The 27,697-nt window shown below is 42.7% G+C and overlaps 1 protein-coding gene across 2 annotated transcripts; it reads left to right on the top strand.

Annotated features, from left to right (window-relative positions):
- The first annotated feature begins 407 nt into the window (after window positions 1–407).
- On the top strand, window positions 408–27,381 carry LOC121393093. Of its 2 annotated transcripts, none has more exons than XM_041581362.1 (6): window positions 408–702; window positions 20,874–21,179; window positions 22,912–23,160; window positions 24,558–24,809; window positions 25,620–25,856; window positions 26,608–27,381. In XM_041581362.1, exons 1-6 carry the CDS (start codon window positions 651–653, stop codon window positions 26,772–26,774), a joined length of 1,263 nt encoding a protein of 420 aa, XP_041437296.1. In that variant the 5' UTR covers window positions 408–650; the 3' UTR covers window positions 26,775–27,381. The 2 variants fall into 2 exon arrangements, with proteins under 2 accessions (XP_041437296.1, XP_041437295.1); XM_041581361.1 differs by having other exon boundaries at window positions 410–702; window positions 25,608–25,856.
- Window positions 27,382–27,697: the final 316 nt, after the last annotated feature.

Here is a 27,697-nt window from a genome sequence, read left to right as displayed (position 1 = left end):
AGGGAACAAAATGCCACTAATATTCTATTACACCGCATTTAGCCGCGGCTTTTAAAAAAGTTAAGGCTATGGAAATCATTAGCCGCACTGGGACATATTATGACCAATGGAAAACAAGAGAAATATTAACCCACATTTCTAGTTGATTTTATGTTGAGATTCTGATCTGGCTGAATGTGTAACTATAAGTCCCAGTATAACTGCAAGGAGATCTAAGAGATTGAAAGATGACTTTGTAGAGAAGAAAAGAATTTGCAGCAAATACAATGAGTGTGAATGTGTCAGTATAGGAGACTCAAGGAATTTCTTATTCCTCTCACTACAAACAGTTCCCAAATAAAGGAATTGAGTAATTGTAGAAGTGGAGGTGTAATGTATGGAGCAATGTCAACTTCTGCTCAACTCTATGTGGGTAAAACCTACAGGGAACTGAGAAAGGGAGAGTTGAAGCTACAGACACAATAATCCATGGGAAAGACCAGTGCAAATCATATGAGACTTTTCTTCAAGAGAGTTCAGCCCCTCTGTCTGTCACTCACGGGTTTTGTCATTTCCTCTCCAGTGAAACATCTTAATAAAACCTCAGTTCTGCTCCTTCCTCTCACTTCTCTTTTTGTACCAATCTCTCTGCATTTCATCCACTTCTGACCATGTGTCTCCTACTGGTTCTTCTCCTGTGTGTCCTCATGTCTCTGCCCAAAGGTGAGTCTCCCCTTATCATCCTATCAGATCTCACTGGAAAGGGGTATCACTCACTGTACCCCAATAATAGGCTGGTAAATTATATAAGCATTATAGCTCATTGTAAGGAGGGAGTGAGACACAATGTTTCTATATATCTGTAACCTTGTTATGAGCTAAGGGGGCCCAGTCTGAAGGTCAGTTACGGGGAGATTTGGGGTGAGTGCTTATTTGTACCCTGGGTACCCCTGGAACTATAGCAGGGTGACACCCCAATGTTTCTATATATCTGTAACCTTGTTATGAGCTAAGGGGGCCCAGCCTGAAGGTCAGTTAGGGGGAGATTTGGGGTGAGTGTTTATTTGTACCCTGGGTACCCCTGGAACTATAGCAGGGTGACACCCCAATGTTTCTATATATCTGTTACCTTGTTATGAGTGAAGGGGGCCCAGTCTGAAGGTCAGTTAGGGGGAGATTTGGGGTGAGTGTTTATTTGTGCCCTGGGTACCCCTGGAACTATAGCAGAGTGACACCCCAATGTTTCTATATATCTGTAACCTTGTTATGTGTTAAGGGGACCCAGCCTGAAGGCCAGTTAGGCGTAGATTTGGGGTGAGTGCTTATTTGTGCCCTAGGTACCCCTGGAACTATAGCAGGGTGAAACCCCAATGTTTCTATATATCTGTAACCTTGTTATGAGCTAAGGGGGCCCAGTCTGAAGGTCAGTTAGGGGGAGATTTGGGGTGAGTGCTTATTTGTACCCTGGGTACCCCTGGAACTATAGCAGGGTGACACCCCAATGTTTCTATATATCTGTAACCTTGTTATGAGCTAAGGGAGCCCAGCCTGAAGGTCAGTTAGGGGGAGATTTGGGGTGAGTGTTTATTTGTGTCCTGGGTACCCCTGGAACTATAGCAGGGTGACACCCCAATGTTTCTATATATCTGTAACCTTGTTATGAGCTAAGGGAGCCCAGCCTGAAGGTCAGTTAGGGGGAGATTTGGGGTGAGTGTTTATTTGTGTCCTGGGTACCCCTGGAACTATAGCAGGGTGACACCCCAATGTTTCTATATATCTGTAACCTTGTTATGAGCTAAGGGAGCCCAGCCTGAAGGTCAGTTAGGGGGAGATTTGGGGTGAGTGTTTATTTGTACCCTGGGTACCCCTGGAATTATAGCAGGGTGATACCCCAATGTTTCTATATATCTGTAACCTTGTTATGAGCTAAGGGGGCCCAGTCTGAAGGTCAGTTAGGGGGAGATTTGGGGTGAGTAATTATTTGTGCCCTGGGTACCCCTGAAACTATGGTAGGGTGACACCCCAATGTTTCTTTATATCTGTAACCTTGTTATGAGCTAAGGGGGCCCAGTCTGAAGGTCAGTTAGGGGGAGATTTGGGGTGAGTAATTATTTGTGCCCTGGGTACCCCTGAAACTATGGTAGGGTGACACCCCAATGTTTCTATATATCTGTAACCTTGTTATGAGCTAAGGGAGCCCAGCCTGAAGGTCAGTTAGGGGGAGATTTGGGGTGAGTGTTTATTTGTACCCTGGGTACCCCTGGAATTATAGCAGGGTGATACCCCAATGTTTCTATATATCTGTAACCTTGTTATGAGCTAAGGGGGCCCAGTCTGAAGGTCAGTTAGGGGGAGATTTGGGGTGAGTAATTATTTGTGCCCTGGGTACCCCTGAAACTATGGTAGGGTGACACCCCAATGTTTCTATATATCTGTAACCTTGTTATGAGCTAAGGGAGCCCAGCCTGAAGGTCAGTTAGGTGTAGATTTGGGGTGAGTGCTTATTTGTGCCCTAGGTACCCCTGGAACTATAGCAGGGTGAAACCCCAATGTTTCTATATATCTGTAACCTTGTTATGAGCTAAGGGGGCCCAGTCTGAAGGTCAGTTAGGGGGAGATTTGGGGTGAGTGCTTATTTGTACCCTGGATACCCCTGGAACTATAGCAAGGTGACACCCCAATGTTTCTATATATCTGTAACCTTGTTATGAGCTAAGGGAGCCCAGCCTGAAGGTCAGTTAGGGGGAGATTTGGGGTGAGTGTTTATTTGTGTCCTGGGTACCCCTGGAACTATAGCAGGGTGACACCCCAATGTTTCTATATATCTGTAACCTTGTTATGAGCTAAGGGGGCCCAGTCTGAAGGTCAGTTAGGGGGAGATTTGGGGTGAGTGCTTATTTGTACCCTGGATACCCCTGGAACTATAGCAGGGTGACACCCCAATGTTTCTATATATCTGTAACCTTGTTATGAGCTAAGGGGGCCAAGCCTGAAGGTCAGTTAGGGGGAGATTTGGGGTGAGTGTTTATTTGTGTCCTGGGTACCCCTGGAACTATAGCAGGGTGACACCCCAATGTTTCTATATATCTGTAACACATTACACCAAGATCTCATAAAACTACATAGAGATCTCAAACTCCTGATAGTAGCGCACAACAAAATGATACATACATACTAATATAGTACAAACATGTGGCAACATGTTACAAAGTATAAGTTAATATGCTGGAAAATAAATAAAATAACGTGTCTTACTGGAGAGGGTAAAAATGTAATAATAAAGCCATGAAAAATCAAATAGTATCATAATTTTAGACACAATACTCAATATCATCTTAGTGGATTGCATCAACCTAACAGTAAAAAATAATAAATGAGGGGGTGTGGCTAGCTGCGCAACTGCGAGGATGAGCTTTTACAGAGCTCTCAGGGCAAAAAATATAATCAAGCCCCATCCAGATATAACAGCACCTGTCCATCAGCTCTCACCCCAGCAGCTAACGCACAGTCTCCGCTGCCAGATAAGCCCAAGCTCCCTGGCACTGATAGAGGCGACGCACAGAGCGGCAGAAGCCGGGGACTCATGTGAAAATGCGACCTGGGAATGTGTGCCGACTGGAGCCACGGCATGGAAGTGTGCTGCTAATGTTAACACCCCGGCATCGCTGACAAGCTCTTAAAGAACTTAATAAGGGGTGAGTGTCTTACACCCCTGAGTGCTTCTCCTCCCAACGGTGCCACCAGCAGATCCGTTGTAGCAGCAGACCCCAATATAAATGGGGCGGAGGAGGACTGGAGGCCTAAGCTAACAGACACTTAGGGGAAACTACTGACTGAGTGATCAACAGTAGGGATAACAGAGGGCCTGTGGGTCACAGCATAATCGGCCTAAGCTGAAATATACCTGCCTGATGGCCCTACTGCCTTCAACACAGTCACATCCAAGAGGGTAAACATTTCCCAACAGAAAGATCACTCAAGCAGGACTACTCGACCAATATAACCCAACTATTGATCAGAGAAGGATTAACAGATAACTCATACATTGCGGCCCAATATGCTGTAACTCCACACAAACTAACAACACCAAGCCTAAAGGGCATTACTACAGGAGAGAGAAACCTAGTTACAAACTGCACTATATTGCAATACCACCAGTAGCTCCTACCTCCGTGTACATAATGACAGACACATCCTCGCTTTACAGCTATCCTACTTGTGACAATGCCAAACTGGGGGAAAAAAGGATTGTTAGAGAATGGAATCTAAGCATTAGTGGCCAAAATTTGTTAAAAGACTGTTACAATTAGTGAATGGGATATATATTCAGTAGAAACCCTACCCTCTTCCCAAAAGCTCTCACATTGAACCTACCTTCCCTCCGGCTTCCCCTCCTACATTCCCCTTCCATGATTCTCCCCCTCTATTAATGGTTAGACTACAGCCCCCTATAAGGGTTCTTCTCCTGTACCCCCCCCAGAACTACATGTGCATTAAGGTTAAAGTTGGTGACAACTTTCTAAATAATATTTTAATGTATTTTCTTCCACCTTTCCTTTTCTTCTTAGTCCTTTCCCATGTGTCTATGAAAGAGAGGAGGAGGTGAGCTGAAGAACGAACAAAGAATGGCTAAGCCAAGCTCAGTACCTCAGATATGCCCCAGGACTTCACAATGGCCCGCATAATACTACTGCCAAAACCCGGAGGCGACCATACTAACATAGCCTCATATCGGCCTATCTCGCTGTTAATTACAGGTTATAAAGTTCTCAGCAAGCTGTTTGCAGACAGGCTCAAACAGATTCTACCTACAATCATCTCCCCAGAGCAAACCGGCTTTGTTCAGGGCAGATACTCAACTCAGAACATCCGAAACTTTATAGCAGCAATACTAAAATATAGGGATTTCCCAAGACACACTGTGGCAGCAATCAGTCTAGACACAGAAAATTCTTTCGACCGGGTTACATGGCCACACCTACTTAGAACATTGGCACATCAAAACTTTGGAACTGGCTTCATTAATTTTATTAGAACAATATACAAGGCCCCACAGGCTATCATCTCAACACAAGGGTCAAACTCTAACCCATTTACTATGAACAAAGGTACCAAACAAGGCTGCCCACTGTCACCACTGCTGTTTAACTTAGCACTAGACCCGTTGTTATGCAACTTAAACCAGTTATGTAATTTTAGTGGGGTAAAAATAGGCACAGCAGAAATGCAACTGTCTGCATATGCGGAACATATCATGCTCTTCATAGCTAACCCAGCCACTGCAAACACATACACCGATGTACACAGAGACCAAAAACTTCATACCAAACCTCTCATTATCCTATTTGTTACATGCCTTACCTTCACAAATCCCCCACACTGCTTAACAAACCCACTGATCCATACCACAATCAAAGTCTGGCAAACAATCAGAGCCAAACTATTCGGCACGTAAAAATTAGCTCTCTTCCTCCTGCTATTAAACAATAAACAGTTCCAAGATGCCGAAGCAAACCCCTGCTTCAAAATATGGCACTCTAAAGGCCTAACACTGATCAGATCACTTCTTAATCCGAATACGAGCACAATAGATACATTTCCAGACATTCAATCTAAATATGGACTCCCTAATAGCCACATTTTTGCATACCTGCAAGTTAAAAGCTCCAAAATTATTTTTTAAATATGTTAATAGTAAAAAAATTAAGCAGGAAGGGGTGGGACCCTTAAGGTGGCCATAGACACACAGATCCTATTGTACGAATCGAGGATTCGTACGATTTTCGGATCGTGTGTGTCGACATCTTTCGTCCGGCGGAAATCGGTCATTTGGTCGATCGGACAGGTTTGACTTTGTCCTGACCGATCCCACTGGAACCCACGGCACATCGTAATCGGATCGTTCGGCCATACGGCCAAACAATCAGATTACACCCAATATAGCCATGTTTATTAATGGCATATCGGGGAAAGATCCGCTTGTTTGGCGATTTTGCGAAACGAGCAGATCTTTGAATCTATGGCCACCTTTACTATCAGAGGGGGGTCAGCCGGTTGATGAAAACAAAATAAAAGCGCAGATTCTGAACTCATATTTTTAGTCTGTCTACACAAATGAGGAACCAATAAGTGAAGGTTTCCTTTTTAATAGTCCCAATTCTAGTAATACAACTAATGATGCATGGTTCACACATGAAGAAATTCAAAAGAGACTTGAACATGTTAAGATTAACAAAGGTCCAGGGCCAGATGGTATTCATCCCAGGGTAATTAGCGAGCTTAGCTCTATGATTGCCAAACCTCTTTACTTAATTTTTCAGGATTCATTGAGATCTGGCATAGTGCCAAGAGACTGGCGAATTGCTAATGTGGTGCCTCTACTCAAAAAAGGATCCCGTTCTCAGCCTCAAAACTATAGGCCAGTTAGTCTGACGTCAGTGGTAGGAAAGCTTTTCGAAGGGTTAATTAAGGATAAGATACTGGACTTTATAGCAAATCATAATACTATGAGTGTGTGCCAGCATGGTTTTATGCATAATAGATCTTGCCAGGCTAACTTAATTTCTTTTTATGAGAATGTAAGTAGAGACCTTGATTCTGGAATGGCAGTGGATGTAATTTACTTAGGCTTTGCTAAAGCATTTGATACAATGCCACACAGAAGGTTACTGGTTAAATGAAGGAATGTTGGCCTGGAACATAGTATTTGTACCTGGATAGAGAACTGGCTAAAAGATAGACTACAAAGAGTGGTGGTAAATGGAACATTTTCTAATTGGACCAGTGTTGTTAGTGGAGTACCGCAGGGCTCTGTACTAGGTCCCTTGCTTTTCAACTTGTTTATTAATGACCTGGAGGTGGCCATTGAAAGTACTGTTTCTATTTGTGCAGATGATACTAAATTGTGCAGAACTATAGGTTCCATGCAGGATGCTGCCACTTTGCAAAGTGATTTGTCTAAACTGGAAAACTGGGCAGCAAACTGGAAAATGAGGTTCAATGTTGATAAATGCAGGTTATGCACTTTGGCAAAAATAATATAAATGCAAGTTCTACACTAAATGGCAGTGTGTTGGGAGTTTCCTTAAATGAGAAGGATCTAGGGGTCTTTGTAGATAACAAGTTGTCTAATTCTGGGCAGTGCCATTCTGTGGCTACTAAAGCAAATAAAGTTCTTGTATAAAAAAGGGCATTAACTCAAGGGATGAAACATAATTGTGTCTCTTTATAGGTCCCTGGTGAGGCCTCATCTGGAGTATGGGGGCAGTTTTGGACTCCAGTCCTTAAGAGGGATATAAATGAGCTGGAGAGAGTGCAGAGACTAAGTGCAACTAAACTGGTTAGAGGGAGGGAAGAGTTAAATTATGAGGGGAGACTGACAAGGTTGGGGTTGTTTTCTCTGGGGGAAAAAAGGCGCTTGTGAGGGGACATGATTAGACTTTACAAGTACATTAGAGGACATTATAGACAAATAGCAGGGGACCTTTTTACCCATAAAGAGAATGACGTACCAGAGGCCTCCCCTTCAGACTAGAGGAAAAGAAGTTTCATTTAAAGGAACAGAGTAGGGGGTTCATCACAGTGAGGACAGTGAGGTTGGGGAATACACTGCCGGGTGATGATTCAGTTAATGACTATAAGAGGGACTGGGATGATTTTTTGGACAGACATAATACAAAGGCTATTCTGATACTAAACTCTATAGAATTTAATTAAAAGTAGAGAGGGGTGTGTGTATGGGGCTGGGTTTTCATTTGGAAGGGTTGAACTTGATGGACTTTGTCTTTTTTCAACCCAATTTAACTATGTAACTATGTAACTGTCAGGCTTACCGTCTGATCCAACGAGGAAGGAGCAGGAACTTGCAGAACACGAACCCACAAGCGCCTCGCACAACACTAACCCACCTGGAGTGGACAGGGAGTAGTGATGTGGCGAGTAGCCAATGAGACTAACCAAGGCGAAGTACAGAGGGTTCAGGCAGAAGCGAAGTCAGGCAGGCCGAAGTCGGGGGCAGGCAGCGAAGAATCGTAAACGTAGTCAGGCAAGAAGATCAGGGCAGGCGGCAATAAGACAATCTGGAAACAAGCTAAGGTCAAACACAGAAGATCAAGTAGAATTCAAATGCTAGGGGTTCAGTCAGATAACCTAATAACCAGGCAATGAGTCACAGAAAAAGATAGGTTTAAATAGAGCTATTTGGCGCCAAACTGGCGTCCCCGCGCTGGCGTCACACAGCTGACGTCAGTGCGTCCGTCATTGGCGTCCATCGCTGGCGCCCTTGCATCGGCGACCGTCGCCAGTGCCTTTGCGTCGGCGTCCGTCGCCGGCGTCCAACACCGCGCACCTGTGCCTGCGCCGGAAGGAACACGGATCGGATTCTCACATTGCCCCCCATCAAGGAGCGGCCTCAGGACGCGACTGACAGAAGGTTTATCAGGGTAGCTCTTGTGAAAATTCTTCAACAGCTCAGCTGCAGGTTAGAAACAGGTTCCCAGGAATTCTCTTCCGGACCAAAGCCTTTCCAACTGACCAAATATTGGAGATGCTTGCCCCTAAGACGGGAATCCAGTATCTTCTCAACCTCGAACTCCTTTTGACCATCCACTACAACAGGAAGTGGAGGAGAAGCTGTACGGCCAGGAAAGTGAAATGTGGAGGCTGGTTTAAGTAGAGCAGCATGAAATACTGGATGAATACGCCAGGTTGCCGGGAGTTTAAGTTGGAAAGCCACAGGATTAATCTGACGAGTAATAGAAAAAGGACCCAGGAAACGTTGACCCAACTTCTTACTGGGGCAGGACAACTTGAGGTTAACAGTAGATAACCAAACACGGTCCCCCACCTTAAACTCTGGATCACTTCTTCGTTTCTTGTCCGCATAAATCTTGAAGTTCTGTTGCGCTCTCCTCATGTTCTTTTGAAGCTTCAGGAAATTATCAGCCAAAAAGGTTAACCGGTCCTTGACTGCAGGAACAAGAATATCAGAAACAATGGAAGAAGGGAAGGTTACAGGATGTAGACCATAATTTGCAAAGAAGGGGGACTGATTGATAGAAGAATGTTGGGCATTATTATAGGCAAATTCCGCCAGAGGAAGGAGATTAACCCAATCATCCTGGAGATAAGATGAGTAACATCTCAAATACTGCTCAAGAGTCTGATTAGTTCGCTCCGTCTGGCCATTGGATTGAGGATGAAAAGCCGATGAAAGCGACACAGAAATCTTAAGAGCACCACATAAAGCTTTTCAGAACTGAGACGTAAACTGTGGGCCACGATCAGATACTACCTCATCTGGAAGACCATGGAGTCTTACTACTTCCTTGAAGAAGCAATCAGCCGTCTCAGAGGCAGAAGGAAGTCCAGGCAAAGATTTAAAATGAGCCATCTTGGTCAGGCGGTCAATAAAAACAACAATAGTGGAGCAATCACAGGAGGGTGGCAAATCAGAAATAAAGTCCAATTACACTGATCCCCAAGGACGAGAAGGAACTGGAAGGGGTTGGAGGAGGCCAATAGGTCGAACATGAGAGTCCTTGGATCTGGTACAGACTTCACAAGAGGAAACAAACTCCAAACAGTCTTTAGTCATCCCAGGCCACCAAAACAGTCTTTTAGCAGAAATAATAGTTTTCTTTATACCTGGATGACCCGCCAGTTTAGAGTCATGAATATTTTTAAGAACCTCCAAACGCATTTGTTCTGGAACAAAAATTTTCCCTTCATGAAGAAGAAACCCTTCTTTGGGCACTAGAGAAGGTTCACAGACAGTTTTAGACGCATCCTTAATTTGGTTTACAAGAACAGATTGTAACAAAAGAAAGTTATTCGAGTTTAGAATTGTCTCAGGAGAAGAGAGAATCTCGTCCTCGGAAGAGAACATGCGAGATAGGGCATCCGCCTTGACATTCTTTGACCCGGGCCGGTAAGTAAGGTGAAAATTAAATCGCATGAAGAAAAGAGCCCACCTTGCTTGTCTAGGTCTTAATCTCTTGGCGGAACGCAGGTACTCCAAATTCCTATGATCAGTGAAAATGAGAATTGGGTGTTTGGACCCTTCGAGGAGATACCTCCACTCTTCTAATGCCAATTTAATAGTGAGTAATTCACAATCCGCCACGTCATAGTTACATTCTCTTTTGGCCAATTTACGTGAAAAAAAAGCAACTGGATGGAGTTCTTCTTGAACCCCAGACCTCTGTGATAAGACAGCGCCCACAGCAATTTCCGAAGCGTCGACCTCTAACGTAAATGGAAGAGCCAAGTCTGGATGACGAAGAATTGGAGCCGACGTAAAGAGTTTTTTCAATTTCCCAAAAGCCATCTGAGCCTGTGGTGACCAAAAGAATTTTTGATTACAGCGTGTGAGTTCAGTTATTGATAAAATAATTTGAGAAAAATTCTTTATGAATTTTCTATAGAAATTTGCGAATCCAATGAAGCGTTGAACAGCTTTCTTAGAAGAAGGGATAGGCCAATCAATGATTGCAGAGATTTTCTTGGAATCCATTTGAATTCCTAAAGGAGAAATAAAGAACCCCAAAAAGTCCACAGATGTCTGTTCAAATGAGCACTTCTCGACTTTGGCATAGAGCTGGTGAGTATGAAGGCGGGCAAGAACTCTCTTCACATGCATTCTGTGCTCCTCCAAAGAACTAGAAAAAATTAGAATATCATCCAGATAAATGATGACAAAAATATCAAGAAAGTCTCGAAAAACATCGTTGACGAAATGCTGAAATGTAGCGGGGGCATTGCAAAGTCCAAACGGCATGACAAGATATTCAAAATGACCATAACGGGTGCGGAACGCTGTCTTCCATTCATCCCCTTCCCGAATTCTAACTAAGTTGTATGCTCCTCGAAGATCAAGTTTAGAGAAAATCTTGGCCTCCTTAAATCGTTGGAATAGCTCCGGAATGAGAGGAAGAGGGTAACGATTCTTGACCGTGATCTTATTTAAGTCTCTAAAATCGATACAAGGTCTCAACGAATGATCTTTTTTTTCGACAAAGAAAATCCCAGCCCCGGCGGGAGAAGAAGACTGTCGGATAAATCCCTTGGCAAGATTTTCATCCAAATATGTGCATAATTCCAGGAGTTCAGGCTCAGTTAAAGTATAAATACGTCCGAAAGGAATTTGAGCTCCCGGGAGAAGATTAATGGGACAATCATAAATACGATGGGGAGGTAGCCTATCGGCCCCTCTCTTGTTAAAAACATCAGCGAATTCCCAATAAGCCAGGGGAAGTAGATCATGGATTTCAGAAGAAGGAGAAAGAGAACATACTTTAATTGAAGAAGACGAATTCTCTAATTTACATTTAGAAAGGCAAAGATTTTAAGAAAATGTTACACCACCAGTGGCCCAATTGATAGATGGGTTATGTCTCTGTAACCAGGGTAACCCCAAGATGATAGGGAATAATGGAGACGTAACCACATCAAAGTTCATTACTTCAGCGTGAATTTTATTAATCACAACAAAAAGTGCAGCAGTCTCTTGAACCACAGGACCTGAAGTAATTAGTGAACCATCCGCCACACGAAGTGCTATAGGGTTCTTCTTGGATTGGAGAGGGATTTGGAACTGAAGAGCAACTTTACTGTCCAAGAAGCACCCACTTGCCCCGGAATCAAGTATTGCTTGAAGTTCCACCACCTTGTCTCCCCACTGCAAGGATAGAGAAATTGTTAGTAAGGACACAGAAAGGTTACAACCATTAAAGTCTCTTTCACAAGCCTCCTTACCCGAGGGACGGGTCGGACAATTCCGAAGAAGATGGCCCGCTTGACCACAGTATAGGCAAAGATTAAGCGTGCGACGTCTGAGGCGCTCTTCAGGAGTTAATGCGGACTTAATGGCTCCAATTTGCATTGGCTCTGGGGCTGTACTGATAGTGGCTGTAGGAACCGTAGATGTCATCATAGGAGGCATACGGATAGGAGGTGGAGCAGAAGGTAAGAGCCAAGTAGGAGATAAAAGGCCAGCTTTTTCAGCCTTTTCCTCCTCCCTACGTTCTCTAAGTCTTTGATCCAACTGAATGGAGATATGGAGAAGCTCCTCCAAGGTGTCAGGAATGCCTGTACGGGCCAATTCATTTTTCAGCTCAGCTGAAAGACCCAGACGGTAACGGTTCTTCAGTGCTGCAGGATTCCATTCAGTATCCTCTGCCCACTGATGGAACTCCAGAGTATAGTCCTCAACAGGACGGGTACCTTGCCTCAAGGCATGCAGGGCGGCCTCAGCAGTGGAAGTTCTGTGTGGGTCATCATAGACCACTGCCATGGCATCAAAGAAAGAGTCCACCGTAGCCAAAATAGGACTTTGCCGATCCATAAGACGGAATGCCCAAGTCTGGGGTTCGCCAGTCAAGAAGGAAATGACAACCCCAACCCGTGTCTGTTCATTCGGATAGGTGTGAGGCTTAAGGGAAAATAGCAGCTTGCAGCTACTTCTAAAGTTGCGGAATAACTTCCGGTCACCAGCAAATTTTTCTGGGAAGGCGACTTTCGGCTCCGAAATCTCGGAAGTAATTACTTGCACTTCAGTTGGAACAGAGGAAGGAGATACTGTAGCAGAGGAGGGAGTTGCAGCCGGGGGATGTGCTCTGATATGCTCCTGTAGCTGAGAGTAACCGCTTTGTAGCTCCCGAACGGCTTGAGTCAAAGACGACAGCTGTTGCTTCAGGACAGCGAACGGAGAAGCCCCTTCGGTTGGATCCATGGCCTGGTTATACTGTCAGGCTTACCGTCTGATCCAACGAGGAAGGAGCAGGAACTTGCAGAACACGAACCCACAAGCGCCTCGCACAACACTAACCCACCTGGAGTGGACAGGGAGTAGTGATGTGGCGAGTAGCCAATGAGACTAACCAAGGCGAAGTACAGAGGGTTCAGGCAGAAGCGAAGTCAGGCAGGCCGAAGTCGGGGGCAGGCAGCGAAGAATCGTAAATGTAGTCAGGCAAGAAGATCAGGGCAGGCGGCAATAAGACAATCCGGAAACAAGCTAAGGTCAAACACAGAAGATCAAGTAGAATTTAAATGCTAGGGGTTCAGTCAGATAACCTAATAACCAGGCAATGAGTCACAGAAAAAGATAGGTTTAAATAGAGCTATTTGGCGCCAAACTGGCGTCCCCGCGCTGGCGTCACACAGCTGACGTCAGTGCGTCCGTCATTGGCGTCCATCGCTGGCGCCCTTGCGTCGGCGACCGTCGTCAGCGCCTTCACGTCGGCGTCCGTCGCCGGCGTCCAACACCGCGCGCCAGCGCGCATCGGTTCCCCGATGAGCGCGCCTGCGCCTGCGCCGGAAGGAACGCGGAAGCGGATTCTCACATGTAACTATGTAACTACGTGGAGCGGGTAATTTGGGGCATAAAGCCACAGCTGACAAATAAGCCACTAGATATTCTGTTAAAGGTAAACAAGGGACGACTCCTCACGGCATCTGCAGTCTATGCCATTATTAAACCCAAAATAGACTACAACCTACACGCAGGGGGAATATCGAGATGGTTAAGTTACATACCAAATATCACGTCAACACAGATCACAGCAGAAAATGCAAAACGTACAAAAAATGTAACGTCCGTTAACTTCCAGGACGTGGCTCTTAGACTCCTCCACAGAGCGTATGTGTCTCCCAAAATAGCCCATAAAATAGGCCTAACTTAGACACCTAACTGTGTAAAGTGTAACCACCCTGACACCACACTAGAACGAGTCCTGTAGAAAAATAAATACCCTTTGGAACTTAGTCCTATCACAAATTGCGAACCTGTGTGATATAAAGACAACGCCGACAAAGCCACAAATTCTACTGGGTTTATACCCTGCACCCACTAACAACTGATGGTATATTTAGTAGTACCATTTTGACCTTGTGTAAGACAAAACTCAGTAAAGGAAAACCTTTAGTAATAGTCAGGCAATTTATTCATACATAATACAACATAACAGTTTTGTCTGGGTAAGCTGTTGGAGTAACACACAGAATGTCAGCCAAGGACTTACCAAAGACCCACCTCTTGGTCCAGGCGTTATATAGCTTTCAGAAGGCATTTACAAGGGGTACACGGAAATATCATACATGGTCTGGCGAGGAGACTTACTGACATATATATTTATACATTCCTGTAAGATGTGCAGTTTTGCAACATAAGAGATTTCTGGTTACAACTGTCCACAGCCTCGTAAACATCTGTTGGCTAATCATAGTCATTGTGGTACAGACAACTATTGAGCAACACTTCTGCAAAAAGGCATAAGAGACATGCTGACATTATGCTGACACTCTTCTAAGTAACAGAGTGGAGATCATTTATTTGTATGGCCCAGTATAAGTTATATGAGTGACCATTGTCCACAGTAGACCATTAGCCCTTATAGTCCATCCTGCCTTGGGCCCTATAGCGTTATGGCGTCATAGAGGGCGGGGGTAATAGATATCGACCCTCTGACACTAGCCATTCGTCCGTCATAGGAAATTGACCGTTCCAGATATATTTTATATAAACACAACACTATCAAAGGTAACATCAGACCAGCTGATGTAATGGTATTAATTAACCACAGTTAAGACCATTCTGGAATTCTGGACTAGCACACAACCCCCTCCAACACAAATGTGCGAACACAAATTGTTATATACAATGCAACTCCAATGGGTCCTAGCATTACAAGACAAGGAATCCAAAGGTCCCGTTTCTTTGATATGTGGAGTAAATATGTAGGTACACTTGAGGGACAAAAACACCACAAGCTGCTAGAACCTTCCCACTATACTAAATGGTGGCCAGAATCCTCCCTCAGGGGAGAAATCACATGAAAATCCATAAACAAAGAAAAGAAGAAACTCGCCTCCTCCACAACGTTCAAACCCTGTACAAAGCAACTTGCCCTAAGAGGACTATGAACGACATGGAAAAGACTCCCCCTTTCCTCTTCCCCCCTTTTCTTCCTTTCTCTATTCTTTCTAACTCTACTTTATTTTAAGTTATTTTATACTAAATACGTGGCACCGTGCAACTTGGATTCACAAATGACGCATTGAATCGAGGCGTAAGCATTTATAAAATGAATGTATTTGTAACACCACAACGCATGTACTTTGTATGGCTGTTCCATATATTACCTTTGTAATAACATTTATTGATTTATTTTATTTTATTTTGAAATTCATAACACAGTTAAATAGAAAACAAATTATAAATGAAAAAATAATAAATGAAAAAATGCACAAGTGCCCAATTCAAAGATGCAAAAGAAACAAAATTGGTGATGAGAAGAAATAAAGGAGAATAAGCAAAAGAAAAATAAAGAAAAATAAGAAAAAATAAACAGTTCCATGAAGTAAAATGTATCATTATATTAATATGTTATTCCCTGATACAGGCCCGGGACTTATAACACGAAACTTCTCATTCTCTATTTAACCAACAATGGGGCAAATTCACTAAGATGCGAAGTTGCGCCAGGCACAACTTCGCTGCACTTCGCCGCACTTCGCCAGGCGTAGTTTCGCCAGGGCACGGCAAATTCACTAAAATCCGAAGTTGCGCACAGGGGTAGCGTAAGGTTGCGAAGTTGCGCTAGCGTTTATTCGCTATATAAAGCGAAGTTACGCTAGCGATGGCTAATTTGCATACGGCGCCAAATTCAAATTTCAATGGAGGAATACGTAGAATCACTACAAATGCCTAGAAAACATTCAAAACATCAAATAAAATGTTTATTTTGCCCTACACATGTGCCCACTGTCTAGGTAAGTTGCCATGAGTCAGGAAATGTAGGGGGGAGGAAGGGGAGCCCCAAAAAATTTTCGATCTTTTTCAGCCTATCAGCCATCATGTAGAAAACACGCCAGCGTTTTTTGGGACTTAGAAAAAAAATTGAATTTTTTTTAAACAATCCCTATCTACTCTATTGCGCTTCACCTGGTCTGAGGTGGCGAAGGAAGTCTAGCGTAAAAGATAGCGTTCAGTGCACTGCGCAAGTTAGTGAATTTGCGTAGTTTCGTCGCTAGTGGAAATTCGCCTGGCGTAAGGTTGCAAAGTAACACTAGCGAAACTACGCCAGCGTTCGTTAGTGAATTTGCGCAGTAGCGAAAATGCCAAACGCTAGCGAATTAACGCTAGCGTTCGGCGCTTCGCGGCTTAGTGAATTTGCCCCAATGGTTCTCAGTGCTCTTCAAATGATAGATCCAAAATATCTCACTCTTGGAAAGTTTCGTGTGAAAGTCTCCTCCTCTAATATAATAACGGGGTTTATCTATAATTTAAAAAATAACTGTAGCAATTCCATGATGTATTTCCACTACATGTTTAGCAATTGCGGATCTGTAGTCTTTCCTATCTATAGCTGATACATGTTGGTTTTCTGTGTGGTTTTGGCCACATACTGTGCATCACAATCACATGTGGCAACACCTTTTGATAAACGGTTACAAAATACTCTGTGACAGAGCTTTGAAAACTTCTACTTCCTTTAATGATTTAATGAATGAGAACGTTTGCACCTTGTTCTCTCACATTTGTACATGACTTTATACCTTAGCTTCCGCCTTACTTTCTCAAAGGGTATATAACATATATATACATATAACTAGATTCCTGCCCCTCCTAAAGACAAAATTTGGTCTTTTATCCAGAATCTTTTCCATAATGGGGTCTTGAAGAAGAACTCCCCAATATTTACATACACTATTCTGTATATAGCGGCATCCCTAGAATACGTGGTTCAAAATCTGAGCCCTGATTTTGTCTTATCATTCTCTTTGATATAACTTTGAGGCTGAATAGAGGACTTGGGTTTCCTATTTAAAAGGCCCCTATGATCATAGACCTCTCATAAGGCCATCATCACATCTTCCATTCTATAACCTCTTTCAATAGCTCTATCCAATAACTGCATTGCCTGTATTGCATCCCAGGATGAGTACACACGTCTCAGACGTAAATACTGTCCAATTGGGATGCCTCTCAGTCACGGAGTAGGGTGTCCACTTTGCAGAATGTATTATGTGGGACAGGCTTGTGAAATATGTCAGTAGTAACTTCATTACCATCCAACCAAAAAATCACATATAAAAATGGTAATTCTGACTTTTTTTTTTCGTGGGTGAAGTAAATCCCTTTCATGGTGTTATTTCAATATTCTACAAATAACTTGAGGGATTATTCATCACCCTCCCATACCCCTATGCAATGGTCAATATACTGTAAAAGCATTCCCCCTTATCTTTATATGGATTATCCTCTGTAAAGACCTACTGTCACTCCCACCATCCCGTTACCAAATTAGTATAAGTGGGAGCTAAAGACCCCCCCATCACATATCCATAAAGTTTCTCCTTTTATAGATTTAAGGTTGAACTTGATGGACGTGTGTCTTTTTTTAACATATCGTACTATGTTATTATGTTATACAAGAACTACTGGCATATTTAGTCCACTCAACATGATCTCCTGCACCAAGAGGGACTCATAAACCTCAACTTACAGACTTACTCTTCTCACTTCATATTCACCTGACAACAAACAACTATTTAGTATAGATTTATTAGTCAAAACAGATCCCAGACATTGTTACTAATCTGTTGCCCCTAAAATGTAATTAATCCAACAAAGTAATGGTTGTTTTAAGTGTCCTTCGTGTACTACTTGCAGCAATTTGTTTTCAGGTCCTTTGTTTGATTTTGGGTCCCTTGTTTATTCATCCCCACACTGGCTGAATGATCCATATGAAACATACACTGACATGGTATTCCAACAAGTCACCTTTCACAACTCCAATCTGATCTAAACGCGGCCGCTAGACTCATTCATCTATCTCACCGCTCAACATCAGCTGCTCCCATATGTATGTCCCTTCACTGGCTCCCAATCTCCTCTAGAATCAAATTCAAATTACTTACACTCAATAATAATGAAACCCCTCCCTATATTTCATCTCTAATCTCCAAATACTCTCCTTCACGAAACCTACGCTCTGCTTCTGATCTTCCCTCACTTCTCCTCTGATCACTTCTGCCCATTCTCATCTACAAGACTTCTCTCAGGCTTCTGCTTTTCTCTGGAACTCTCTGCCACAAGCTCTCAGACTTTCTCCTTCCTTCCAAACTTTCAAGCGCTCCTTAAAGACCCATCTGTTTAAAGAGGCCTATTCGTTGTACCTTAATTAATCATTGCTGTATCAAAAATGACAGTGTTTATATAATCCTAATGTCTCAATTGTACCCTAACCTTTTAGTTTGTAAACTCTAATCTCTAGGTCCTTCTAATCCTATTGTATCTGTAACCCTTGTTTGTTATCCTCCATTTATTCCCCGTTTGTTATAACTAAGGTAAAGCACTGCGTATCTTGACAGCGTTATATAAATAAATGATGATGATAATGATGTCTTTGCTCATATCTTGTGTATTTTATTAAATGCCGTGTGGTCTATTCTATGTCGGAAAGACCATCACTACATTCCAGGACCGGAAGGAAAACCACAGATCCTCCATCAGAATCAAGCGGATACTCCTGTTGCTCTTCACTGGTTGAACTATTAACATACATTGGCAAGTTTGTGCTGTTTGATTATTGACCAGGTTGAAGGGGTGAAAGACTATTGCTCCAATGTTGGATACAAACACTGAACACAATAAGTCCCTTTGGTCTGAACCAGATTGTTTCTTATTCACCTTTGTGTCTGCCCTAACTGAATAAATTACTTGTCTGTATCTTCACATATTTCCCATAATGTTGTGTGTAGAACATGTATTTATTATTTACTATATCCTGGTTTATCATCCAACTTGGTGTATTTTTGTGTATTTTTTCTGTTTTTGGAGTGTTTCTTTTTTACTTTTTCTGTTTTTTCTCTTCGCATGTTGTCCTCACTCTCACACCTACTATAGGTCCCACACAATTTACTCATCACTGTACCTGTTGTGCATCAGTTTACCTCTTATTCCTCCTAATTTCATGGCATTACCTTAATGACATTTAGTGAATTACTGGTGTCTCTATATCTTGCCTTTTTATATGTATCCCTGTGATTAACTCTTTATTCATTGTATAACCAAGGTGTGGATTTCTCAGGTGTTGGTCAGTGTCCCCTATATGTTTGGGGGTTCCAGTAACACACTGAGGAACCAGTCCTCTTTAATTTCCCATATTCCCAGCCAATTGATATTCACCTACTGTCACATTTTGAGCTTTACTCAGGCTCTACTCTGGGTATTAATTATCTGGCAATTTACTAGCAAATGTTGATCTGTGCTTTGGCTCAGTAATAAAACTTTTCCTTGACAGTGATATTTCTATATGAATGACAATAATGAAACCATTAATAACCACTAATACTTCATTTACCTTATGGTTCCTCATTGGGGTTCACTACTAATAATGTTATTTACTGGGATCTCTTTAGGTACCGTCTCTCTGTTCACTTCATCTTTGGCTTCGTTACCTCTATTGGTGCCACTTGATTCTCGGGTTATTTTATTATTTCATTTCTCATGACGTTATTGCCATTGATCTTACTCTCATTAGAGCTTCAATCTGATGACACATAGAGAATCCACATGAATGTTACACAATATTTTAACTAAGTAACTATGGGATTTTATTACTTCTAGTTAAAGGGATTGTTAGTATGATATAGAGAGGGATATTCTGAGACAATTTGCAATTGGTTTTCATTTTTTATTATTTGTGGTTTTTGAGTTATTTAGCTTTTTATTCAGCAGCTCTCCAGTTTGTAATTTCAGCAGTCTGGTTGCTAGGGTCCAAATTCCCCTAGCAACCATGCACTGATGTGAATAAGAGACTGGAATATGAATAGGAGAGGCCTGAATAGAAAGAGGAGGAATAAAAAGTAACAATAAAAATATATTTGTAGCCTTACAGAGTATTTGTTTTTAAATGGGGACAGTGACCCCCATTTGAAAGCTGGAAAGAGTCAAAAGAAGAAGGCAAATAATTCAAAAACTATAAAAAAAAAAAATAACGAAGACCAATTGAAAAGTTACATACATTTATCCATTCTATAACATACTAAAAGTTAACGTAAAGGTGAACCACCCCATTAAACTTTATATTGGTATTATTTCATTTTGTCAGCTGAGTTGATTTTTCCCTTCACTAAAGGTGACCGATTAATTATAAGTCCTGAGGGTACAGCTTCCTGCAAGATTGTACCTATTATATAATCTACAGTCTGGTCATTTCCCTATGGGACCAGACTGTAAATTATATCCTTATAAACGGTGAGTTCTGACGTCAGAGCGCGCCGTTTATAACAGGTGTCCCCGTCCACCGAATTTGACGTTGCAAATCCGAATTGGACGCCGCCGCATTCAAATTGAATTGAACGCCGGCAACCAGAATTGGACGCTCCACTCCCCTCCGGACATTTCACACGAAATGTAGATTATAATACATAATGTACCCCCTACTGAAATTTATAAAGATATTAGAAGTCTCCTCGGAGTTATGTGACCTGGATAAAAGCACCCGGCCTTCGGCCTCGTACTTATATATGGTCACATAACTCCTCAGAGACATAATATACCGGTATTTATAAATCACAGTAGGGGGTACATTATCCACTATATATATACATGCTATATACTAGTGGACTGCACCCAAGCAATCATAACTACCCGTTTCATTGTATTTTGTTTGTGTACATATATACATCCCTAATATACACATATATATTCACATACATACATAACACACACAAATATTTGGGCTCAGATATAATCACCCAGAATCTCTTGCTGATAGAATGGGATAGAGCTGTGATATTATAATGACACCCTCAAACCGAGTCCCTCTATATAAATATATAACTATATGTTTCCCTATGCAGCTAACTGCCCCTTCTCTCACTCACAGGTTGGGCGGCTGAGACTGACCCCGTGTATGTGGCCCTGAATGACTCAGTTCTGCTCAATATCCCCGGATATCCCAATGCTGAGAAACTCCAGGTGACCTGGAAAGATGGGAATGGAATCCTAATGGGTAAATTCAAGAACTCATCATCATATAAGCAGCGAACAGTCTGTGAGTGTGAGCTCTTCAGGAACGGCTCCCTGTATCTCAATCGATTGGACACGGTGGGAAATGAGACCTACAAGGTGGAAGTGTTTGAGCAGAGTGGAAAGTCCATCACTACTGCCTCCCTCCTAGTGACTGTGATTGGTGAGTTTAACCAACTGTGTGTGTGTAAGTCGTACAGCCCCACAAGCAGTGCCATGACTTTCTATAGAAGAAGCAGTTCTGGCCCCTCCCAGACAGCCGCAGGGTCTGCTCCCCATATACTTACACCACTGGCAACAACATTTCACTGAAGAATCTTCCAGAAACAGCGGGGCCCTTGCCTTAATCAGCCACAGGGGCCCCATGCCCATTTATTTCATTTTTGTGTTTTTAATTATTTAGCTCTTTGTTCTCCCCAGGTTTGGATTTCAGCAGCTACGTGGTTGTTACGGTCCAAATTCCCCTAGCAACCATGCACTGATGTGAATAAGAGACTGAAATATGAATAGGAGAGACCTGAATAGAAAGATGAGGAATAAAAAGTAGCAATAACAATACATTTGTAGCCTTACAGAGTATTTGTTTTTTAGATGGGGTCAGTGACCCCCATTTGAAAGCTGGAAGAAAAGAAAGGCCAGTAATCATAAGAAATAAAAAAATGAAGACCAATTAAAAGTTGTTAAGAAGGAGTCATTCTATAACATACTAAAAGTTGGCGTAAATGTAAACCCCCCATTTTATAAACACTTTTACAGTTCTAGAGGTACAAAACCCAAACTCTCCACACCTATTCATCCCTCCTCTTTCTGTTCAGGCCTCTCCTGTTCATATTCATATCAGTGCATGGTTGCTAGGGGAATTTGTACCCTAGCAACCAGATGGCTGAAATTACAAACTGGAGAGCTGCTGAATAAAAAGCTAAATAACTCAAAAACCACAAATAATAAAAAATGAAAACCAATTACAAATTGTCTCAGAATATCCCTCTGTACATCCTACTAATAGTTAACTTCAAGCTGAACATCCCTTTTAATTGACTTATTATTGGCTGTTTGATTGTTTATAGAATATATTGTACAGCGTTACATTATTATTTGCCTCACAGGCTGCGACCTGGAATTGTACAGATGTCACTGTATGTCTCTCTCTTTTATTCAGTTTATTCCTTTTGTTGGAGATACATTTATAAAGAAACAGGAGAGCGCCCCTTTCATATCGTGGCCCTGTGTCTGGTAATGTTATGGGTTAAATGCAGTACTATAGTGTTAAAGGGGAACTGTCACTACTATAACATAATTCTTTAATCGGTGCCACAAATAGTGATTTGGTTGATTATTTATGGAATGATTTATTAGAGGCAAGTAAGTTTATTGTGAGTCACTGACAGGTCTCACACTGGAGCAGCAGTTTGTGTTACTGACAGCAGGGTTGGCTTGTTTGCAGCAGGAGTGTAATATTAGGGTGAGAGAAGAGAAACTGTCTGTATCTGAACTTCCACTTCTTCACAAGTTATAGAAAGTGATAGAGAGAAGTATCAGTGCCTGGGGCCATATACATACACATGGTCCATAGCTTGGGCACAGGGAATGTTTAGGAAGAAGAAGGTGCCCTCCTTGTTAGGGAAAATTACATTAAAAAACATTAAAAAGATACACAGAATAAAGAGCAACTGTCTTAGAGTTATAGAATTACACTGACGGTGTCACATGTTTATTTCCAGGTAAGCTTACCTTTAACCTTTCTCTTTGGTTAAATTGATCCCCATAAACACTAATCACTGGCACAATCTCTCTAATAGACTGTAAGCTCTTTGGTACAATGGTTCTCCAGTCTCCTAACCTGATTAATAAATTGTCACCATGGGGTATTTACTCATCTCCTTTTATCTCCCCAGAGAAAGTGTCGGCCCCTCGGCTGAACTCCTCCTGCTCCCCTGATGGTCTCGCTCTCATTGGATGTGAGATACAGGGAGGGACTGATCCCCAATACTCCTGGCTGGAAAATGGGGTCAACCTGAGCTCCTCATGGAATGTGAGTGGGAATTGGATCTCAGGATTTGCTCCGGTCCCAGTTAATATATCCTGCTGTGTATGGAACCCAGTGAGTGAGGAGTGGAGCCAACTGGTCTCTGTGTTCTGCCCAAGTGAGTAAAGCTGAGCTCGGGGGGGGCTGTTATATCACAATATTGAGGGGTGTTAAAAAACAGCAACAAAATTTGCCAGACATCATCAGGCTTCATTGTGTAAAAAAGGCCCCATTTCTGATGTGTTTCATCATTATCAGGTTTCATCATTCTAAGGTGAGTGATCAGGACAAGCTGCTGATTGGTTGATGCGCAGAGGTTGTTTTATACCCAAATGTATCTGATGATATATAATTATATATATGTCTCTGCTCTTCTCTCTGGCTTTATCCTTTGTATCAGTCGTGCATATAAATGTATTGCCCCTCCTCCTCCAAACTCTACATTATTAATATGGGGGGACATTCTGTTGCCAGCCCCCCAGTCTTATACATGGTACCATCTCCCCTCTCCCAGCAAGTCATCAGTAAGTAGATTGTCATGAACAATATGAGTGTTGGAGTGCGGCCCCAGGGCCAGCCTTAGGCAGATTGGGCAGAGCTGCATTTGGGGTTCCCATTGATTCCGTTTCAGAACCTTGGCACCTAGAGAAAACTGTCCCTGGGAAATGCCCCCAAAACTTGCCTTAACCCTTCACAGTCCCTGCTACATGAATCTGTGAGTGGCAAAATTCTGAGCAGCTGTTTTTGTCTGTAGGGTGGGCTCTTTATACAGGTGAAGGATCCGTCATCCAGAAACCCATTATCCTGAAAGCTCTGAACTACATAGACTCCATTTTATCTGAATAATCCACAGTTCTAAAACTGATTTCCTTTTTCTGTGTAATAATAAAACAGTAACTTGTACTTGATCCCAACTAAGATATAATTAATCCTTATTGGAAGCAAAAACAGCCTATTGGCTTTATTTCATGTTTATATGATTTTCTAGTAGACTTAAGGTATAAAGATCCAAATTACAGATGGATCTATTATCCAGAAAACCCCAGGCCCGGAGCATTCTGGAGAACAGGTCCCATACCTGTATAACACTGAGTAGTTGATCTGACCAACTAACATTTGAAGAAGAGTTTGTATGGGGAAAGCCATTGAAGACAAGCGAGTGAGATATTCCATGTTCAGGACGGATGTTGAGGATGAACCATTTGCCAACCACCCCCCCAGTACTTGGCAGCACTATTTGCCCCGGCATCAGAGGGGACATTAGATCCTCCATAATGAACATAAGGCAGGGGATTCTATGAAGGGGATTCAGTGAATAAGGCCCAGGCAGCCTGAGGATTGGTTTCAGGGGTGTAAGAAAGGAGACAACTTATTGAATATGAACTGGGGGTCCTGACTGGTGCACAATTATTTGGCTTTTAGTTCACCGACTCCCTGCACCCTCCCTGGCTCTAGACTGTTGGCTGAATGTTCTACTGTGTAATAAATATCTCCCCTTGTTTCTCCTCCTCTCAGTTCCCGTATCAGTTCCAACCCTGAATGTGTCGTGCCAACGGGATGGCAGTGCCAGGATCCTCTGCTGGACAGACAGTGGGACAGATCCAGTCTTCTCCTGGAGTCTAAATGGGACAGACAAACAGGGGAGCCCCCTAAATCAGAGCTGGAGCCAAATCTCTATTGTCCCCCCTCCTGCTGAAGGGAATATTCTCTGTGTCGTATCCAACAATATCAGCCTTGAGAGAAACACAATGAACTTCTCCTGCCCAGGTGAGTGACACCCCAAAACTAACGCTCATTCCACAGCCACTGGGGGGCGCTGGCAGGGCTGGACTGGAAGTAAAAAGCAGCCCGGGCAAAAAAATCAAAGCAGCCCACATGTAAACATGCAACGGTCTTGTACTCATCCACTCATATATTGGGGTAAAACTGCAAACAATTATGTGCAGAAAGAGCTGCCTTTCTCACTTAAGTGTAATTAATGTAAAGTATGTTAAAGATTATGCAGCCTTGTGCCTTTATATAGTCACAGAACAACCCCTCAGTGACTTCTAATATCCTTATCATTTACAGTAGGGGGTACATTATCCCTTATAATACATGAGTGATACTCAGAGTTCCCTGTATAACTCAGCCTGCAGCCTTGTGCCTTTATATGGTCACAGAACAACCCCTCAGTGACTTCTAATATCCTTATCATTTACAGTAGGGGGTACATTATCCCTTATAATACATGAGTGATACTCAGAGTTCCCTGTATAACTCAGCCTGCAGCCTTGTGCCTTTATATGGTCACAGAACAACCCCTCAGTGACTTCTAATATCCTTATCATTTACAGTAGGGGGTACATTATCCCTTATAATACATGAGTGATACTCAGAGTTCCCTGTATAACTCAGCCTGCAGCCTTGTGCCTTTATATGGTCACAGAACAACCCCTCAGTGATTTCTAATATCCTTATCATTTACAGTAGGGGGTACATTACCACTATACAGTATATCTGCACATATATTATAATATCAGGAGACCTGTCCTGTCTATTACTGTTCCTTTTGTCTCCCATTAGTTCCTGTATCAGATCCAGTTCTGGAGGTTTCGTGTCTAACAAATGGGTCGGCGCTGGTTTCCTGTAAGGTGGAAAGTGGGACAAATCCCTTCTATTCCCTGATCCATAATGGGAAAACAGTGTATGAGAATTCCAGCTCCCCATTGGTTAATGTTTCACTCCCATTATCCTCCCCTGGGAATATCAGTTGCTCAGTGAGAAACAGATTCAGTACAAAGGAGACCGGGGTACAAGGCAGGTACTGCCCAGGTAAGTGACTCACCTGTTCTACAGCAGAGAATGGGGAGTATCAGTGTTACCTGTCCTGTTACTTCTGACTATTTCTGTGCTGCCCAATTAGTTCCCCTTCAGGTCTGGAAGTTATAAGGGCTCATGTAGAAGAGACAGTGGGGCTCATTTATCAACACTGGGCAAATTTGCCCATGGGCAGTTACCTATAGCAACCAATCAGTGATTAGCTTTTTGAATCCAGCTGGAAGTAGACAAATGAATGCAGCAATTTGATTGGTTGCCATGGGTTACTGCCCATGGGCAAATTTGCCCAGTGTTGATAAATGACCCCTACCGTGTGGGGGGGGGGGTGATTTTGATGAATGATGTTGCTATGGAAACTGGGATTATATTTAAAAACAAATCTGCCACATTCACTCCTGGGCAACCCCACCTCCAGGTGACGCTATAGGTATTTGCCCAACATAATTGCCCCTGTTGCCCCTCACAAGAGTGAAGAATTGAAGGGGGAGGAGTTTAGTTAAATGATGTAATGGGGGGGTGCCTGGCTGCTTCTGATTGGCCCCCTCTCTATCAATCCAGGCAGGAGATTCCTTGGAGTTGGTGCAACTGTCAGGATCATTCTCTTTTCGGCCAGAAATGAAATGCCCCGCACCCCCAGATAATGGCTGGGCACCTGGAATTAACACCATTTTGTGTAGTTGCCACTGGAGCTATAAAAGCTCTTTATCTGGATCTGTTGCCCCTAAGCAGCGTCTCTGTGTTTCAGTTGCAGGCGGAGTTGCAGTTGGTCGGATCATGACGATGGCAGTGTTTGTCCTGTACAGTTCGCTGCTGGGCTCTATGCTCTGGACTCTGCTGAGGATGAGGAGGGACGAAGGAGAAGAGACCATTTATATCAATAACATTGTGGCACAAGAAGGCTTTTCTATTTAGTCACCTGTATCTGTCGATTCAAATATATTGACAAAACTAGAAGATCACTCAGGAAACAGAAATGATTTTCATTGTCTCTCCAGGAAGGATATTGAGAAGCACCTGATTGAGCAACATGGGGCTCATTATATGTTTCCTTCCAGGTTACACTGTAAATGTGCCCCCCGTTTTCACACAGGGGATCTAGAGCTGCCCCTTTTTTTTAAGCTTGGTACCGAGAATGGAAATGAAATTGTTTTGTACAGTAACGTCCCCATTAAATGAAGCCATTATCATATTTAACGGAACAGATTTTATGGATTTCATGGAGCAGTGCTTTGATTATGAATTTTGTTTATATGAATTTATTGATGACATCATGATTCTGTTCTGTAAATCCGCATCATATATACTGTGTTATGACTTATTATTGAGTAATGATCTCAATCAGACTCTGACCTTTTAATGATGTGTTAATTGTTTTTATCAGCGCCGCAATATCAGCGTATTACCTGCAGGGGGCGCTTTTGCTTCTCATGATGTCATAAATGACCTTTTTGTCTCCCTGCCCCCTTCAATCATTTGTGATTTGAGATGGATGAATAAAGTTACAATTGTTTTTCTCTAAGTTTAATTGCACCGTTCATCTTGGCCTGGTTGTTTGTAGTTACTGATTTCAGGGCTTTATGTACTAAGACTGGGGATTCAGTGGGTTCTTAGTAGGGTTGCCACCTTCGCTGATGGCTAAACCAGAACACGGGGGCGGGGCAGATAACATTGGGGGTGGGGCAGTGACATAGGAACAGACATGATGACATCAGAGGTGGAGTTATGACATCAGGACAAGGTTATTGCATCACTTAGATACAACAGTATTTAAAGTGTTGATGCCCAGTTCAAAACCACAACCCTATATCTAGCTCTATTCTGATTCAGCCCAATCC

This window comes from Xenopus laevis, chromosome 2L (genome assembly GCF_017654675.1).
Source record: "Xenopus laevis strain J_2021 chromosome 2L, Xenopus_laevis_v10.1, whole genome shotgun sequence".
NCBI lineage: Eukaryota > Metazoa > Chordata > Amphibia > Anura > Pipidae > Xenopus > Xenopus laevis.
Note: the sequence above shows the minus strand (reverse complement) of the source record. Positions and strands in the feature narration are given on the sequence as shown.